The 18,832-nt window shown below is 36.7% G+C and overlaps 1 protein-coding gene across 1 annotated transcript in view; it reads right to left on the bottom strand.

Moving 5' to 3' along the window:
* Positions 1–403: 403 nt before the first annotated feature.
* The window catches only part of METTL15 (methyltransferase 15, mitochondrial 12S rRNA N4-cytidine), a 101,034-nt gene continuing 82,605 nt past the window's right edge, over positions 404–18,832 (bottom strand). Inside the window, exons 3-5 of the mRNA XM_009992212.1 lie at positions 12,809–13,000; positions 10,536–10,714; positions 404–849 (exon numbers count right to left, since the gene is read on the bottom strand). Coding sequence (XP_009990514.1) covers positions 404–849; positions 10,536–10,714; positions 12,809–13,000 — 817 coding nt within the window. The remainder of the gene's footprint in view (positions 850–10,535; positions 10,715–12,808; positions 13,001–18,832) is intronic.

Raw genomic sequence — 18,832 nt, 5'->3', positions numbered from 1 at the left:
TTACTGTAATGTAAAGTAAACCAGTCATCTGACTTAGGTGTGTGAATTCCACTCCCCTAAAAATGCTTCTGTCTCAATCAGCTACTGAATTTAGACTGGTAATGTCAGGGGTTTGAATTTAATCTAAAGGAAATACTGTAAATACAAACCTGTAATTTTTATGATCTTTGGTTTTGATGTTCTTTTTAAAAAGATGTTTTAAATCCTAAACACCGACTTACCTACATATATTTTACCTTTTGATGCTCTACATTACATGCTAATTAAAAAGCACAAGGGTAAGAAAGAAATTTTTTCTAACAGTCTTCATTTTATTTTTTCAGTTTCATACTATCTGTCCAGTTGGCCTTCTGGAAAACAAAATTTAAGGAAATCATACAAATATATGAGAATATATTTTATTTTAGAGTTTAATAGCAGCTCTTAACTTGGCCGACCTTCCCCTTGGGTTTGTTTCAATATCCTTGGCCTGGGGTGTGAGAACTTTTTTCTGTATAAAACTCCACCTTGAGTTGGATTTTCCATGAGGAAATTCTTGTGCATCTTCTTCTTTGGAGCAATTTTTCAGAGCCTCTCTTATCTTCTGCCTTGAGCTGAGATTATATTTTTCTGTCATGTCTATTCCATGAAGAAAACGTTTGATAACACGGTCTTCCAGTGAATGAAAGGATAGGGCCACAAGGCGACCTCCAGGTTTTAGAAACTTCTCAGCTGTTTTCAGCCCTATAAAGAGTTCATGGAGCTCATCATTTACAAATATTCGCAGGCCTTGAAAAGTTTTGGTAGCAACATGCGTAGGTCTCTGAAGTAAGTCCTTCCGTGCATACAGTGCTGATGCTGGAAAAGCACCTGTCAAATTTTAAAATGTGTATGTTAATATCTTATTATTTCCACATTGCAATCCCGACATTAATCCACCCATGCATGATGACTTTAAAGGAAGGCATACTTATAACTGAACCCTGAATGGTGAGCTTCTTTCTTTATAATATATTTTTATTTTCCACTTTGAATTCACATTCCTGAAAGTAAACCCTATGAAACTGATCTGGTTTGCAGTTAGGCATTGGTTTTTTTTTTTCCTCTACAATCTTTAATAGAAATTCCCTCCTCAAATGCTTCACAAATTATAAATGCAGAATGATGGCTGAAACCAAAACATGGAAAAGATGAAGATGAGCTAGGTAAAGATGAAGATGGGCTAGGTAAATCCTACACCTTACAGCTCAGTGTACTCAATGCCAGTTCAGTATTTGTGGTGGTTTGATTTATGCTTTTAAGGAAGAAAAAAAATACTTAATATATGATACACATACACAGTCCTAATTTTTGCTTCTAGATAATTATGCATTTCTTCACCAGCAAAGATAAGATGAAGACAGTGCCAACCTGGTGATAATTATCTTCCAATGAATTACCTGAACCTTAAAAGAAGCATCCTTCTTTGGGGATAAAAATTGTTGACCACTAGCCCTGTGTTTCTTCAAACGTTCACAAAAATACCTTGAGAAATTTAGAAAACGTAGCTGAATGTTGCTTTTTCACATTCCTGTACAGCAGAATGCCTGAAGGTTTGAGCCTGTTGGACAAAAACCCGTCAAATTAAATTAATTTTGACTAGATGCACAAACTCCCTTTTCCTTTCTCAAAAACTCTCACGAGTTATACAAGTGTCTGTAGAGACTGAAATTTTGATAGAAACTTTAATATATCATTATTTAATAAATTTTAGGCTGGAACCTTCATTATCTGGTTATAGGGCAAAAAACTAAACAAGCCAGATTTGATGGATCAAAGAGACTAAAGTGCAAGAGTCTTACAAGATCTATGAAACCTAAGCAAACTTATAATCTATTATGTGAGTGAGTGCAGGAGTCTGGTGAAGATAAATTGAATGAATAATGCTAGTGCATAACTGGAAATAATTACTTTTCCAAACAAGAAGGCCCATTAGAGATAAGGCAAACAGCTGCTATATATGTATTAAAATGACTTAATTCCATGCCAGTGCTAAACTACAACATTATAAAGCAACAAGTTTGCAGTAAATGCAGTTCGTAATCAAGTAATTGATATTCTATGTAGTGGAGTAAAGAAAGAACATAGTACCTCTGAAAGAAGTTGACTAAACTCACATTTACACAGGTGATTAAAGAAAATTTAATAGAGATACCATAATCCAGTATGTTGCTACAAAACAATTTATTAGTGGAATTCTTGAGAGTTTTAAAGGTAAGATTTTACTTATGTCAGAAAATGTGTTTGGCATCACAAACACACAAGTGATCATTAGTGACCTCTCCCTTCACTGAACACTGATGGGATTTAAAAATTCAATCATTATTAACGAAGTTATTATCATGTATGTGATGTATCTAAGATGCGTTTCTGCATACTCAATTTTTCCAACTACATTCCCTACCTCTTCTGACTAATGCTAACAGTGCCTGAATTAACTGAAGAAATTGACCATAGCCATGGCTGTTCCTATAGTCTAAATCCTTCGAGACAAAGTGGCAACAGGATCAGCTTCTGCCAACACAAACCACTGCACAAGATTTGTGGCTTTAAAGTTTGTTTGACAAAACAGAGTAAATAGATTTAACCTGTGGGACTAGGCTTCTCCATCACTTACAAACTCTAGAAAAACTTACACTAGCTAGAGCTAATATAATTCCTGTCTTTGAGAACGTCACGTTCTATACTTTCTACAAATCATAAAAAGAATATATACTCTCATTGTAAGAGTCATAAAGCCTGTTTTGATAGAAGAGCTGAACTAAAAGGAGAATTCAAAATTGCAGAAGGTAGGATGTTCCAAGAAACCAACTGACACCAAGCTTGTACCTGGCACAGTATTTGTTTCCATATTTCTTTACTAATCTAAAAATAGATTCTTGAAAATGGAATCCTTAGAATAACCATTGACTGCCATTTGTGTGTGAAGAAAAGTGTCTCAAAGCATAACATAAGGCAATGCTGTGCTGAGCAAAACTCATGCTCAGAACTCTTGAATAGTTATTAAATGAAACAGCAGGGTTTAAAATCAGCATGTAATCTATCCAAAAATAACACAGGACATGCATGTTTCCGTACCATGCACTAAGTGACTAGCTTGATAGCTTTATATTCTCCGTAAGTCCTGTCCTGTCCTAGGTTTCAGTCACAACAGCAATTTTCTTCAACAGAATTTGAAGTTGACACATCAGATACCCAGGTATCTTTCAAATTCAATTACAGAAGTCATGGTCGCTTGAATAAGAAAATACTGGTTTGATAAAAGATCTCACACAACAAATCTATTCCTTTTTCTAAGACTACATTTAACACTAAAAACATACTTCACTGTTCCCTTCCCCCTTCCAAAACCAAGCTCACTGCTGCCATGTTCACTTTACTGAAAATTGTTGTAACTGGAACGAAAAACCACTGTTCCCTTACAAAACAGTGGCTACTAACAAGGTAGTAGGTTAGAAATCAGGGTGCATTTTTTCAGTTCTACCCGTACTGTTCTATTATATGCTTTCTGCAGAACCCCCTTTCTCCTGCCACTTGTTGAAAAAATTACAGTTGTGACTTGAAGAGTATCAGTTTTATACTTTTGATTTTGGGCTGTTACTACCCAGACCTGGTGTACACCTCACGAAGCAGATCCAGAATTTTTAACTATCATATTTTAGCAGCCTAAGTACTGCAGTCTTAAGTATTTTAGCAGCCTAAGCGTTTTCTAAAAATACTGCTAGTTTTCTGGGGATGATCCATTTCTGATATTCTAAGAGTACTCCAGCTTCCAAAAGTAACACAGATAAAAATGAAGCCAACTCATGACAGTACAGCATGTAATTTAGGTACAAAAGTGACTGGGTTTCTTGATTGGAACCTAACCATAAAACCAGAAGCCTAGAATGAGATCCTTTGTTTAAATTTCCACAGCCAATCTCAGCGGATTTTTTGTAAAATAAGTGGAAGTTTTATCTTCTATATCACCAAAATATCTTTTACATCAACCTTATTGGTTCAGGTAAGTAAAGATCTACTTCAAGACTGGTTTTGTAGAAATCTAAACAGACATGACATGCTGATATCTGGCCAGCTTTTTAGTAGTCTGATGATGAACCCTGCTATTTGGCAACTGCAATACTGAATAGATAAAGAAAAGAAATAAGACACTCAGGCTATCAGCATGAGGAGGACACTAACAGGTCTTAGGAAGGTTCCTCCATTTGTCCCACTACAGTTGCTGAGTGCAGTGTCTTCCTACAATAATCTTGTATGATGGTTAACTGTGACATTAATTTATTACTGTGAATTAATTTATCACACACTGAAGAAAAAATAAATTAAAACCTAGATAAATTCTGTGAGTATAGTACAACTTTACATGCCTCAGTTGAACACGCACTAACAGCACTGCAAGTCATATATGATAGTACAGAATATTAATATTCAAAAATTGGTAAAGAAATGTAAGCCACCTTGCAGCTTTATGCAACCAAAGCCCTCCAAACTAAAACCAAACTCCAACTATTTCCAAGTTCAAGGACTCACTGGTCTGCCTTCAGAGACTGGGATTAACTAATAAATGTAATCTGTGGGAGTGATTTCAGTCCCACTGGCCTTCATCTTTTTAGCAAAGGCAGCAGATTTTGATCTATGTTCCAGGGGTGAAAAATCTCCCTAATCTCTTAGCCCTTGGTATAGTTAAATAAAAACATATTTGTGCTTTCTGCTAAGGCACAAAATATCTCACCCAGTCCTGCTCCAATTACCATGACACCAAAAGAAAATCCTTCCTGGTAACAGGCTGTACAATGTACAAAAATATAAAAAAAATTTGTATGGGAAGCTTGTAAAATTAATTTCATTCATAAAAACACCACGCTTCTGGCTAGATGACTAGTTTGAAATCCCAGTGAGAGAAATTATCATTTTTAGTTTTGGGATGCCCTGATGCTACTTACACTTCTAAAAATCTAATAGATTCACATGTTGAAATGTATTGAAATTTTAAAGCTTGTGAATGAAATTAGCAACGTGCTGTGCCTGTCAATATGAACTATTAAAGTCTCCAGAGTGTATGAGAGTGGGAGAGTTTAAAAATTAATTCAGATCGTGCACCTGTTTGCAGGAATCCGTCTGTTGAATTAGCATTGCATTTAATAAGTTTCTGTGACGCAACTAATGTCCTTTTGTCTAGGCTCCCTCAGTACAGTGTTAATGCTCACCCATCTGAAATTCAGGCAATATTACAAATTCCAAACTGATAATTAAAGTCTATAAATGTGAACCAATCTGAAAGAGACTGGCTTACCCATTAAAGCCCTTTTTAAACTTTTCAAATTTCTTTAATATCTTATCATCAATTCCTTTCAAGTTAAGTCCAAATGATTGCATGATCTCCAAATGATCTGTTAACAGATTACATATCTAAATAACACTGAGAAAAATCAAATTTTGAACAAAATCTAATAGATAACAACGTATATTGCCCAGTGAAAAGAAACAAAAATAGATTAAACTTATGGAAAAAGAATATCAAAATTACATTCTAAAAATTTCACTCTTTTTAACAAGTCTTCTTGCACATCGAGTTAAACATATTGTTTCCAAACAAGTCAATGCACTATAGCAAAAGCCATCAGAAGTGCTTCTTAATCGACTTCCACACATCTAGTGACAGACCTTCAGTTAAGAACTACTGATCTTTAGTATTTACAGAGCGTTCATCCCCACGGATACCTTTGTGAAAACTATAAAGAGTGAGTGGAGTTCGATTGTGCTGCAGAAGAGATGGTGTTCACATGACTTAACAGAAAACTCCTCCTGTTTTCCCATGTAAACTACAGACTCCATAGCTCACAGAGATGATCTTACTTAAATGGATCAGAAGCCTTTTGGACAACATTTAGAAGAATTAAAAAAGGCAACCTTTTTTTAGCTTTTTGTAGGACCTTATTCATCGCCACAGTATGCAGAGAGATGACTTTGAGGCTCTATGCCAAGAAACAGAAGGAATAATTTTTTTTGAATTGGAACAAAGAAGAACAAGAAATCACTTGGATACCTGAGTTAGCCCCAAGCCGTTGTAGGGAATCTTGACGTACAAATCTATTTATATATTTTTTCAAGCTGTATTTCAAAATTATAACTCTTGCCAATATAGACTTTAGAAATGTCTGATTGTTCTGTGACTGTTTTGGGGCTGATTTTCTGTTTGATTTAATTACATCCTTCACTCTATCTCCCAATCAATTAGCAACAGCAATACATGTTCTAACCTTTTGGGGGTGGTAGGAAAGACCAGAAGTCTAGCATCCTATAAACAGAAATGAAATTTTCCAATTTCAGGCTAGTCCTAATCTAGATTCACTGAGCTTCTGGTTATCAGCTGGACCTTAACACAAAACTGCGGAGTTTTGGAAAATCTGAAGACATAGTAATATATAACACGTGAAAAAATATGGACTATATATGAATTCTCAGATGCTAACACCAGCAGAGAACGAGGGATAAATACGCAGCGTCACTGGCTAGATTTTTTTCTTTTTTTCTTGCTCCTGTACTAGGCAAAAAATTCATCCTGTTCTGGAGAGATAATCATGCTCATATAGAGTCTGCAAAATCTAAAATGCAAGATTTTATTATTCTAATTAAGATTTTATATTTTAAAGAACTTGACATTTAACTAATAGGTCATAGATCTTATTCTGGTAAAATTCTGAATCAGTCAGGGGTTTTTTTGTGTGTGCTGTGCCACCAAGAGGATCCTGTAGCTGTGGTCACTTTAGCTCAAAAACTTCATGGATATCATTCTGCATAAGAACATATTGATGACAGATAAGAAATTAAACAAAATATATTATAATTACTATAAATTTTCTTAAGGTATAACCAGTTCAAAACCTAGTAGGATCCACCAATGTACTCCTTTACTAGCATCAAATTAAAATCAGAAGAAATTCTACCCAAACAAGGATCAGTGCAAGAGTCCTAAAATTGTTTTAACTACTTGCATACTTAAAAAAAACCCCACAAAACATACTTATTTACTGTCTTGGCAGGCATGTGCTGGATTTTCTTTGGCATGTATACTATCTGCTGCATACCTGATTCATGTATCAAGCTGCTTTTCAAATATAGCAAAGTTTAAAGTTAGAACAAAACACAGAATCACAGAATGGTTTAGGATGGAAGGGACCTTAAATATCATTCAGTTACATCTCTGCCATGGGCAGGGACACCTTCCAATAGGTTACGTTGCTCAAAGCCTCATCCAACCTGGCCTTGAACTCTTCCAGGGATGGGGCAGCCACAGCTTCTCTGGGCAACCTGTTCCAGTGCCTCACCACCCTCAGAGGGAAGAATTTCTTCCTTAGATCTAATTGAGATCTACCCTCTTTCAATTTCAATCCATTCCTCCTTATCACTATATAACCTTGTAAGAAGTCCCTTCCCCAGCTTTCCTGTAGGCCCCCTTTAGTTACTGGAAGGCTGCTAGAAGGTCTCCCAGGAGCCTTCTCCAGGCTGAACAGCCCCAACTCTCTCAGCCTGTCTTCAGAGCAGAGGTGCTCCAGCCCTCGGATCATCTTCGTGGCCCTCCATTGGACCTGTTCCAACAGTTCCATGTCCTTCTTATGTTGGAGTCCCCAGAGCTAAATGCAGTACTGCAGGTGGAGTCTCACGAAAGCAGAGTAGAGGGGCAGAATCACCTCCCTCGACCTGCTGGCCACGCTTCTTTGGATGCAGTCCAGGATATGGTTGGCTTTCTAGGCTACCAGCGCACATTGCCAGCTCATGTTGAGCTTCTCATCCACCAGCACTCCCAAGTCCTTTTCCTCTGGGCTGCTCTCAATCCATTCTCCACCCAGCCTGTACTTGTGCTTGGGATTGCCCCGACCCACGTGCAGGACCTTGCACTTGGCCTTGTTGAACTTCATGAGGTTCTCACGGGCCCACCTCTCCAGCCTGTCAAGGTCCCTCTAGGTCACATCCTTTCCCTACAGTGTGTCCACAACACCACACAACTTGGTGTTGTCAGCAATCTTGCTGAGGGTGCACTCGATCCCACTGTCCATGTCGCCGACAAAGAAGTTAAATAGCACCGGCCCCAGTACTGACCCCTGAGGAACGCCACTTGTCACTGGTCTCCCCTTGGACATCGAGCCGTTGACCACAACTCTTTGAGTGCGACGATCCAGCCAATTCCTTATCCACCGAGCGGTCCATCCATCAGATTCATATCTGTCCAGTTTAAAGACAAGGATGTCACTCAGGACAGTGTCAAAAGCTTTGGACAAGTCCAGGTAGATTGCATTGGTTGCTCTTCTCTTATCCACCAATGCTATAACCCCATCATAGACGGCCACTAAATTAATCAGGCACTATTTGCCCTTAGTGAAGCCATGTTGCCTGTCACCAATCACCTTTTTTTACATGTGCCTTAGGATAATTTCCTGGAGCATCTGCTCCATGATCTTGCTGGGTACAGAAGTGAGACTTCCTGGCCCATGGTTCCCTGGGTCTTCCTTTTTTCTCTTTTTAAAAATGGGGGCTATATTTCCCCTTTTCTAGTCAGTGGGAACTTCACCAGACTGTCACAACTTCTCAAATATAGTGGTTAGTGGCTTGGCAACTTCATCTCCCATGGACGCATCTCATCAGGTCCCATGGACGCATCTCATCAGGTCCCATGGACGCATCTCATCAGGTCCCATGGACTTGTGCACCTTCAGGTTCTTTAGATGGTCTTGAACCTGATCTCCTACAGCAGGCAGTTCTTCATTCTCCCAGTCCCTGCCTTTGCATTCTGCAGCTTGGGCAGTGCAGCTAGAGCACTTGCCAGTGAAGACTGAGGCAAAAAAGTCATGGAGTACCTCAACCTTCTCCATATCCAGGGTAACCAGGTCTCCTGTTTCCTTCGAGAGAGGGCCCACATTTTGCCTAGTCCTCCTTTTATCACTGACATACCTATACAAGTTTTTCTTGTTGCCCTTGATGTCCATGGCCAGATTTAGTTCTATCAGGGCTTTAGCTTTTCTAACCTGTTCCCTGGTTGCTTGGACAAGTTCTCATCCTTCCCATTTTCACAGAAAGTGACCATTAAGTGATGACTCACATGCAACACATTAAACATGAAAGGATCTTCAATCATTGTCTTTATGCACTAATATTTTTATTTTCTTAGTTCAAGCTAGTCCACAAACTTATTTCAGAAGTTACCGAGTTGCTTGTTTAGGGCCTATAATACATTACATCTTTAGCAGAGCAGTGTGGTTGCTTCAGTCTCAAGAATAGTACACTGTTTTAATCAACAGTTTTTCAAAAAGCGTGAGATACATATGACAAAAAACTACGTTATTAGTTCATGATGTTAATGGCAATGGCTATATTAAAAATGTAACTCCATGCTTTATAAAAGACTCAGTGTGTTATCTCTTTCTTTTTTTAAGATTGTTCCTCACATTCACCATATTTGCAGCAGTGGCTTACAGCAGCAAGCAGTGTCTTCAGGTCTTTTAACCATATCAGCTATAACTTTGGATCTTGGTTGACTGGACATTTTGCTCAAGTATTCTGACTTACACAAATTGAAATATTTTAATTTGTTAGTCAGTCATTAAAAGTAAGTCTCTTAAACTTTCAGTTTAAGATACAGAAATTTTTATGAACACAATATTTCTTTAAAAAGTCTTCTTTAAAAAGTCTTTTTCTTGCTAAAAATACTATTCTTTAGCAAATGTTAAATTTGGATAGCCATTTTAAAGGTCTATATTCAAAGGAGTCAGTATTCCAGACTTATTTGTGACAATACCCAGTAATTTTCATCTCTAGGTTAAAAAAAAAAAGAAAAAAAATCACAACATTACCCATTGTAATGTAATGAACAGGATTTGTGTCATACTTTTCCTTGAAAATTTTCACTTGAGAACAGAAACTTGAAGGTTTTTGATGTGAGCACAGTTCCTTCCTAACGACATTTTGTTCAAGTCGTTTATAGCGAGGAACAAGCAAGATGAAGTGTTTCAATAGTCGCTTCAGGCTGATCTAGTTGGCATTCACAAGGTGAAGCAAGCTATGTATTGCTTTACTTTTTGCCTCCTGGTTCTGTAAGCAGACAGAAGTGATCTGATTTCATTCATAATTGGAAACTGCTATGGTACTTCCCCTCAAAATATTAAAATGTAGAAACTTAAGAGTGGTGTATGACGCAGCTGATATTTGAAGGCTTATCAACAGTTGCGATAAAGAATTCCCTAGGCTGCTGTCAGTCTGTGTTTCAACTTGGTTGGCAAAATGATAAATCACTTCATGTAAAATCTATTATTAAACTAATCATCCAACTACAATATAAGAAGTGGGAACTGGAAAAAAAAAATAAACCACAAAAAAAAAAAACAAAACAAAGAGAGAGCTGACATCAGAGCAGAATAGGCAGGATTAGATCCTGCATGATTTCAAGCACAAATAGATCCCTCTGGGACTTTGGGGATTACTATTTTTTCTCCTCAGCCACTGTGAAGAATTAATGAAGGTACCTGCAACAATGCTTGCAAGCTGCTGAGTTCTGGTGATGGGGTATATGCTGCGTGCCTGAACGATGGCTGAAGCGATTTTCTTGGCGTGCCTCTCCTCCCCGTATGTTCTCAGGATGGACGCAAGCGCCTGTTGATCTAAAGCATTCACAACATCAGCAGCAGTGGGCATGTCAGGGTACCTACGCACAAGAAGAGCCAATTAGTTCACTGACGTCAGTTTTCATTGACAAGAGGTGAAGCTTCATAGCATTGTGACATAAAGTCAAACACACACACACTGCATACAAGTGCCTTTGAGATTTTCAGATGAGAGACAGTAAACCTACAAAAGCAGATATAGCTGGCATCTTTTAAATCCTTTTTCGTGCTGCTTTAAATGGAGTTTATTCCTTAATATCAATCAGAACAGCTGAAAATTCCACATATATCATAAAATATGCTTAATGAGTTTACAAGAATAAATATGTTTCAGTACCATGTTAAAATAAAAACACTGTGTGACTTTTTATTTAGCCAGCTTTAGAATATAAACTTGCCTCTTACGGGTTCATTTTAGTCACCTTGCACTGTATGTTGTTTTCTAGTCAGAACCGATCTCAAGGATCTTTTGTTTCACATCTCCTGCTATGAAAACAATTGCTCATGAGAATAATTTAACTTTACTTTTCACTAAAAGGCATAAGAATTTATATCCAAATACAGTTTTGAAAGAATAAAAATGACCTAATATTATAAATGACAGGAATTATTACAATATAAACAATATAAGCCATACACTTATTTCTTTTAAATCTCTGTCACTTTGCCATTAAAATAGTTCAAGGTATTTTATGAACATCATATATGGGTTTACTAATCTGAGAAAACACACAACCTACTTAATAAATTCTCTTCTACAAAGACATGAATGTGCAGAATATTTTTCAGGCATTTATTACTCTCCTGCAGTATCTTAGAAAAGATAACAAAACTTAGAGATCAGAGGCAAGTAGTATCATAGCAACAACCGTAGTGTAAGGCTTTTGTTATGCCACAGGTATCCTTTGTTCTTGTGCTCGTGTTCCATGTGTGTATTCTCATGATGCAAATACAAGCTTGGAGTTCAGATTCTTGAAATCTGAGAGCAGGATCACATGGGCTTTTTACATAAAACTGGAAAAAGCAATTATCATGAAACTAGCTGTGTTAAGACTCAAGATTAATGTGTTAAAATAATTCCTTAGAAACTGAGGCTTCCCATTGGCTCTATATGAGCAATGAAAGACCAAATGACATTTCTTAAGACTATGGGTTCATCAAAACACAAAGCAAAAATTTTCATTCTCCCAGTTAATACATTATGCAATTACTGCCATCATCTATACAACAGAGATCTTCGGTTGTTCATGTAAAAAAATACAATGCTGCCGAACTATATTAAGTTATTTGAAGATGAAAAATGCTACATAAATTGAAATTATCATTCCATTATTGATTTTCACGCTCTTAAATATACTAAACATCAATACTAATAATTTAAATAGAGGTGATTTATTTAGTAATTGTTAATTTGACAATTAAGTAAGCCTGATGTGCCTCCTACATAATATGAAAAGAAGCTTATAATAATGGTAAGGAAAACTTACAATAAATCTACAGGCATGTAAGACATGATATTAGTGTGTTAAAAGCAATGTTGCTATCTAATTTGAATTGGCAGCTGTCATAGATGGAATTTTATTTATTTATTTTACATTACGTTCCTTTTAGAGAGAAGAAACTGGGTCAGATGGCAATTGTGGAAAAGAGGGAGATTTCTGTGTTCCGGAGGGAGCAACTGAATGCGCTCATGTGAAGGTTCCACAAATACTAAGTGTGGCAGAAAAGGAAAGGGACTGCAGTAAGAGGCTGTGAGCCTGTAGATCAAGTACAGTCTGAAAAACTGTAGCAATAACAGGGAGAAGACAGGCCTCTGAAAACAAAATGACCCAATAACTGTATATTACATACTCCAAAAATGTAAAATTTTAATGCTACAGTTAACCAAAATGTTACTGGTTTAATTACTCATCACTGGAACTTTCCTCTTATTTCAAAGAAGGAAAAGACGATAACCAGGGTTCCAAGTATCAAGATTGAAAAAGCTTTGTGGCAAAAGAAAGACAGTACAGTCGTGCAAGACAAGATGTGGCTTGATGATGAGAATTCTTCAATTTAAGGGTAAATCAAATGCATGGAGGTTGCAGAGCACACAGTTTAGGAGTTTCAAGGAGAAGTATTTTATTAACTGGTACCTGTCACTATCCATTCTCATGTCCAAAGGTCCATCCTTCTGCAGGGAAAAACCTCTTTCAGGTGTATCAAATTGCATAGAAGAACAGCCAGCATCCAAGAGAACTCCGTCTAGAGTACCTGGCTCAACTCCAGAGGAGCTTAACAAAGCCTCTGACTCGCTAAATTGTCCTAGAAGAGCTCGAATCTGTTTCCTGTAAGAAAATCACACATAAATAGCCTCAATTTTAGTGTAACAGTGCAGTGTCTTTCCCTTGTATAGCAGGAATTAGATAGTAGTGCTCACTTGTCTTAAAAGCACTAGGGCTATTCCCAAAGTAGTAGCTTAAGTAATTTTCATATGTCAACACCGAAAACTAGTAAACTAGTCCAACCCATCCATCAGCAGCTACTTAAGCTTCTTTAACTCTTTACTCCCTTCCTGCTTGATCTCAAGGAAATGGAAGCCTGACTAAAATTTCATTTTTTTAAGACACACGAGCTCAAAGGGACATCTTTGACATTCAACAGGAATGCCTTGGCCATCAGGGTAAGCACTGTGCTCAGCAAGGCCCTTCATCAAGAGAGGCCAAAGTGCAGAAAAGACTGAATGGTTCTTGGACCTAGAGGAGAAGCAGACAAGATGGAACACGACGGCACAGCCTTATGGTTAATACTGACCTGCCAGGAAAAACATCCTGGGTTCTTGCCATGGGAAATTCTCTTTTTTTTTTTTTAGCGGTGTTTGTAGTTTCAAAAATAATTGGGCAAAATTAGGTGCACTGGATCATAAACAGATAAAATACTTCAGTGTAGTTTTGATTCAGGCACATAGTCACTGGGTAGAGTGGAGGGTTACATGCATTTTTGTGCTTAGCATTCTTCTTTCTTAGATTTAAGGTGGTTCTTCCTTAACATTCCCGTACTGGGAAGGGAAAGTGGCACAGCATGGAGAAGGTGACACAGTTCTGACGTGCCCAACTCTTTCTTGGGTGTCTAAACTCAGACTTTTGAGTCTTCTTTATATATAAGGTGACCTACAATTAAATAATTTATCTATCTGTCAAAATCTCAATGAATTTCACAAAGATTTAAAAAGATTAACCAACACGTTGCTGCGTTTTTAAGCAGTACCTGTAAAACACAAAATATTTCTGCCCCTAACAAGAAACCACTGCCTCCACATTGATTACAGTTTGGATAACTGCTCCTCAGCACCATGGATTAGCGTTCAAATTATTACGAGGTCCACTAGGCTAACTCACATAGTTTTGTCTCGTTACACAGGCAGTAGTGAATGGATGGAAAGAGCAACTCCTTTAACTGCTTCAGCTACAAAAGGACAGTTGCCCACATACCTTTCGACATTTCAGCATTACAGTAATTTTGAAAACAAACAAACAAGTGACTTTTTCCAAATGCCAGCTTAAATCTAATCTTCCTTTCAGTTCAGTTTAACATCAAGACAACTGGCACTATGACATAATTTAGTCAACTCCAGTGGCTACAGTTTTAAAACAGTGTACGAAGAAGGAATCAGAACCATTTCTGCACCCATGCAACTGGGGTGAGAAAACACTACCAAGGGGGGGAAAAAAAAAAGGAAAAAAAAGAAAAAAAGAGAGAAAAGGCTCCCTTAAAAAGAAAAAGTTATGAATGCAACCATATGGAAGAACATTTAGCTACACAATGGTATACTCATTAGAGCAGAATGAATCAACCTATTTAACAGAGCACAAAACCTGGGAAATACCTTGAATCTACCAATTTCATGAGGGATATCATGATGACACATTCACATTTTTTTAATTATTACTGTCCAGCACGCAATTAAATACAACTGTTCAGCTTAATAAGAACTGACAGTTCCTGAAAAGCACACCAATCCACTTAACGTATTTAAACCAATTTAAGGCATACCGTTATAGCTTTGAGATAGTATTTCTCCTCGATATAATGAGAGGTACTTTCTTGAAAATCTGTACCACTTTGTCCAACTGGGCACTGTTTCTAACTTTACAACTTGTGCAAACAAACAGTCTTTAAAACTCTGTATGCAGGAGATGAAAATAAACGATATCTGGAAAAAATTCTAAATTGCCATTCCCTAATTCCTCCAGCAGACAGTAACCCATGTCAGCGACTGAACTAGTGCTGTACTGCGCTACTAACTAATTTGAAAAAGTAATTCTGTACTCTGCTTGTAACTTGTTAGAAATTTGACTACGTTTCTTTAAGTGAGTCATAAGTATGTGGATGGTTAAGATGTTTGGGGCAGTGGGTTTTGATCTGTGGTCTGCCAACCCTTTGTGATTAGGAGAAGGTAATTAAAAAAGTATATTGCAAGTAAGCTGAAATTTACTTTTTGGTAGAGAGACACTTCAGCTGGAAAATGTTTTGGAGTTTGCAAGTAGGAAAGGATTGAAAAAGAATTAGATTGACATTTTGATGTCAGTCTTTTGGCTGTGTGAAATTAAAGCCTCTGTATATAACCTGTTATATACTGCATTTTGTGTACCAATAGTAGATAAGGTGTATTGATGAATAAATTCAAGTCTTTACTAAAAGCAGCTGAATTTCATAAGATTATAATGACTGTATTAACATGTTCAGGCCAGTTCTCTGAATTCCTGTTCCTTTGTGGACTAGAAGAGACAATTTTAAGCATCTTGAGTATTTCATACATTTCAATTAATCAAACCAAGTACACAGCTATGAAAGATTTATTACCTTATGAAAGGAAATACAAGTATCAACTCTTTTTTTGATAGGATAGTAACAATAATGATAGTGATGACAAGGACTAATCTATTACATTATGAGCATAACACATTTATTTAAAGAAAAATATTTTATTAAGCATTCAGAAGTTTTTATTAGATCAGAAAACTCTTCCCTTGTCTCCTATTCTTTATGCCTCTTGAAATAGTAACTGCCTGTTACACATATGATTTTCTCTAAAAATGCTTAATTTAGCCTCAATTCCTTCTGCCTTCAGATTTTTGTTTACGCCATCTGTAAATCTTGTTGCCAGAATAATCTCAAATAAATAATAAAAGCTGTGTACCCTATGCTAAAAATGTTTATTTCCTGCAGTCACATGCCTTCTGCTCTCCCCAGGTATTTAGAAATTACTTTTGCTTTCTTTTTCAATGTTCCAATGCTTTCTTTGGGCATTAAAGGATTTATGTTCCATGACCACACTTACCTAGTGTGAAAATTTGTCTACTACCCTTTTGGGTCTTAATATATTGCAAAAACAATGCTTAGTGAAAAAAGCAGGAAAGGTAAACCGGGCAACATGCCTAAATACCAAATAAAACAGCCAAGATCATAATTCAAAAAAGCCTGAGAAGATAGAGCACATCAAAACATTAGAGACCAAGACTGAATGGGGGAGGGAGTCCAACTGTTTTGGAGGGAGTCTTGGGGATACCATCAAAAGCTGTTAAGACTACAAAGAGTGACATGGTGAGCATTTTAAGCATTTTAGGTGATCTTTGAAGGTTAAAATTTAACTAAATCCCGTTGTCTTGCTTAAGAAGAAATATTTAAACTTCATACTTGAACAGCACTTTACATATTCAGAATATTTTAGAAACACAAAACAACTATGAAGAGCTTTCAGTCCCTCTCTAACAAACGAAGAAGTAATATTTACAGAGTTTAATACTGAATGACTTGAAGATATCCATGTAGAAAGCTAAGACGATTTCAGAGATTATGGTCTGAGGATGTAAAAAGCAAACAGTGCCTGTCATATGTTTCACTCTCATTTGGCTTTTGTATGCGCGTGGTAATACCATGGCGATTTTTTATAAATTCCCAACTGCTACAGTCAAGCAACCTCTAACTTCTTGAGAAGTTACTCAACATGCTCACTCACTCTTCATTAATTTTGACATTCTCCAAGAAAAAAAAAGCATTCAAGAATTTAAAAGAACACTGGGAACACAGACAATCTAGCCAACTTTAGATATAATAAGTTATTTCATCTGCTACATATGCTGTTGGGGTCTTAATAGATTTTATTGTGCAACAACCTCAAGAGGGTACAGAATTTTTGTACTGTTTGCTACAGTTGGAAAATAAGACACAACCTTGGGTTCAGGACACTTCGTTCAGGTTGTAACACAGTATTTTATTATATTATACTATGACACATAGCATAGTAATTCTGATAGACGGCACTGGATCCACACTTCTCAATTATATGAAGGAGCAGAATGAGAAAGAGTTCAAAGTGTCCTAATGTATTTCAGGCTCTTCTGCTTTCAGTTAACCTCTGGTATTCTACCACACTTTATAAAAATATTTCTTTTTTATTTCACTCAGCTGAGAGGGATGTGCATAGGAAAAAAGTGAAGCATAAATACAGCTTCTACAAAATAAACAGAGAAAATCTTTTATCTAGTTTTTCTCTGTTGTCACAGAGGTTGCTCTGACATCAATCATTCAAGTAATTTCACAAAAAAGTATGATTATGCTTTCACAGTGCTTCAGTATTTTTTATGTGTATATATATATAACAATTCTTGCTCTTGATCTTTCACCATTGCTCCCCTTACAAATTCTATGTATGAATACACAGAAAATCAGGAAGTGATGATCCCTTGTCAACAGTGAAAACTACCTTCTACTCAACCAGAATAAAAGGTTTCTTTGAGAGAATTAGAAAAAAAAGTTTTTCAGCTAACTCTTGCCAATGCACATCAAACAAGGAGACCAATCTGGGTCTTGCTTTGATTCAGTAACTTCACTGAGACTGCCAACAGGGGTGCCAATTAGCACCAGCTGTAACGAGGATATTGGTACAGACCTGGTTGGATATCACTGACTCACTCACTTCATCCAGGTCACTCAGCAGCTGTTAGATAGCTGCGACTTTCGCTCACAGCTGCACTGGACCAGGCAGACCTAGAAGCAAACCACAAAGTACTCCAGACATAAATTCCAGGAACTTTCAGCATTCTACCTACAAGTGTTACTCTGCCTCAGTGCAACAACTCTCTCAAAAAACATATATGAATATTCTGATATCTGAATATTTAAATAACCTTTGACAAAGGCGAAATTGGCAAGGTTTTCATGTTTGCAAATTAATAAAAAAAGAAAAATTTTAACATCTATCAACTTACATATGAACCTTGTCATTACATTCCTAGCTTTATAAAAAATTAATTAAAGCCCTGGAAAAAGCCCATATGTCTATTTGAGCACTAACAGTTCAGTCTAGGCTGGTTATTGTACTACAAAAATCACAAAAACAAATCTCAGCCACTGATTAACAGAGACCTGAAAATGAGAAGAAGTATATCTGAAAAGCAATTTCCATAGAACCAAGTAAGTTCATATTTTCAAATTTCAAGGCTATAATAATTACTTTATTCTGCGTGTTAAGATCACAGAAATGTCATTTGAAGTATTTATGAATTGGTAAACATTTATGTGCCAGGTACTCAAACTAAAGAGTAGGGAACACTGAAAAGGTATGCATACATCCTAAAAGTTAGATAGTTTTTCCCATATAACTTGAAGATATCACAACAACAAAAAAAAAACCAATAAAACACCCTTTTTGTATTAACCTGTAGAACACTGAACATCTTACATCACCAGAACTATTGTCCCAAAGGTGAAAATGCTTGCCTTTCTGTCTCCTCTTGTCAATTGCCTGTCTTCTAGCTCTCTTACACAAACCCTTACACAAACTAGTTATTTCCTGCTCTAATTGTTCTCCTGCAGCTTCCAGCAAAACTTCCGCTCCATCTTACTCCACTACAGATTCCGTAAAATGATGCTTTCTTTTGCCCCTCATGTCTCATTGACTCCATGCACCAAAAACTGTTTCTAACAACCTCAAGCATACCTGTAAGAAATCTCATGCCTCAAAACAGATTGCTCATTATTTTACTGATCAGTTTTACTTTTATATAAAGTACGCATTCCACTACTCTGTCCACTAACACAAACACAATTTCAGTAAAAACTAGTGTTCTAAATTGAAAGAACTACCAACACTGTTTCAATTAAAGAGATATAATTAT

Source organism: Tauraco erythrolophus, chromosome 6 (genome assembly GCF_009769465.1).
Source record: "Tauraco erythrolophus isolate bTauEry1 chromosome 6, bTauEry1.pri, whole genome shotgun sequence".
Classification (NCBI taxonomy): domain Eukaryota; kingdom Metazoa; phylum Chordata; class Aves; order Musophagiformes; family Musophagidae; genus Tauraco; species Tauraco erythrolophus.
Note: the sequence above shows the minus strand (reverse complement) of the source record. Positions and strands in the feature narration are given on the sequence as shown.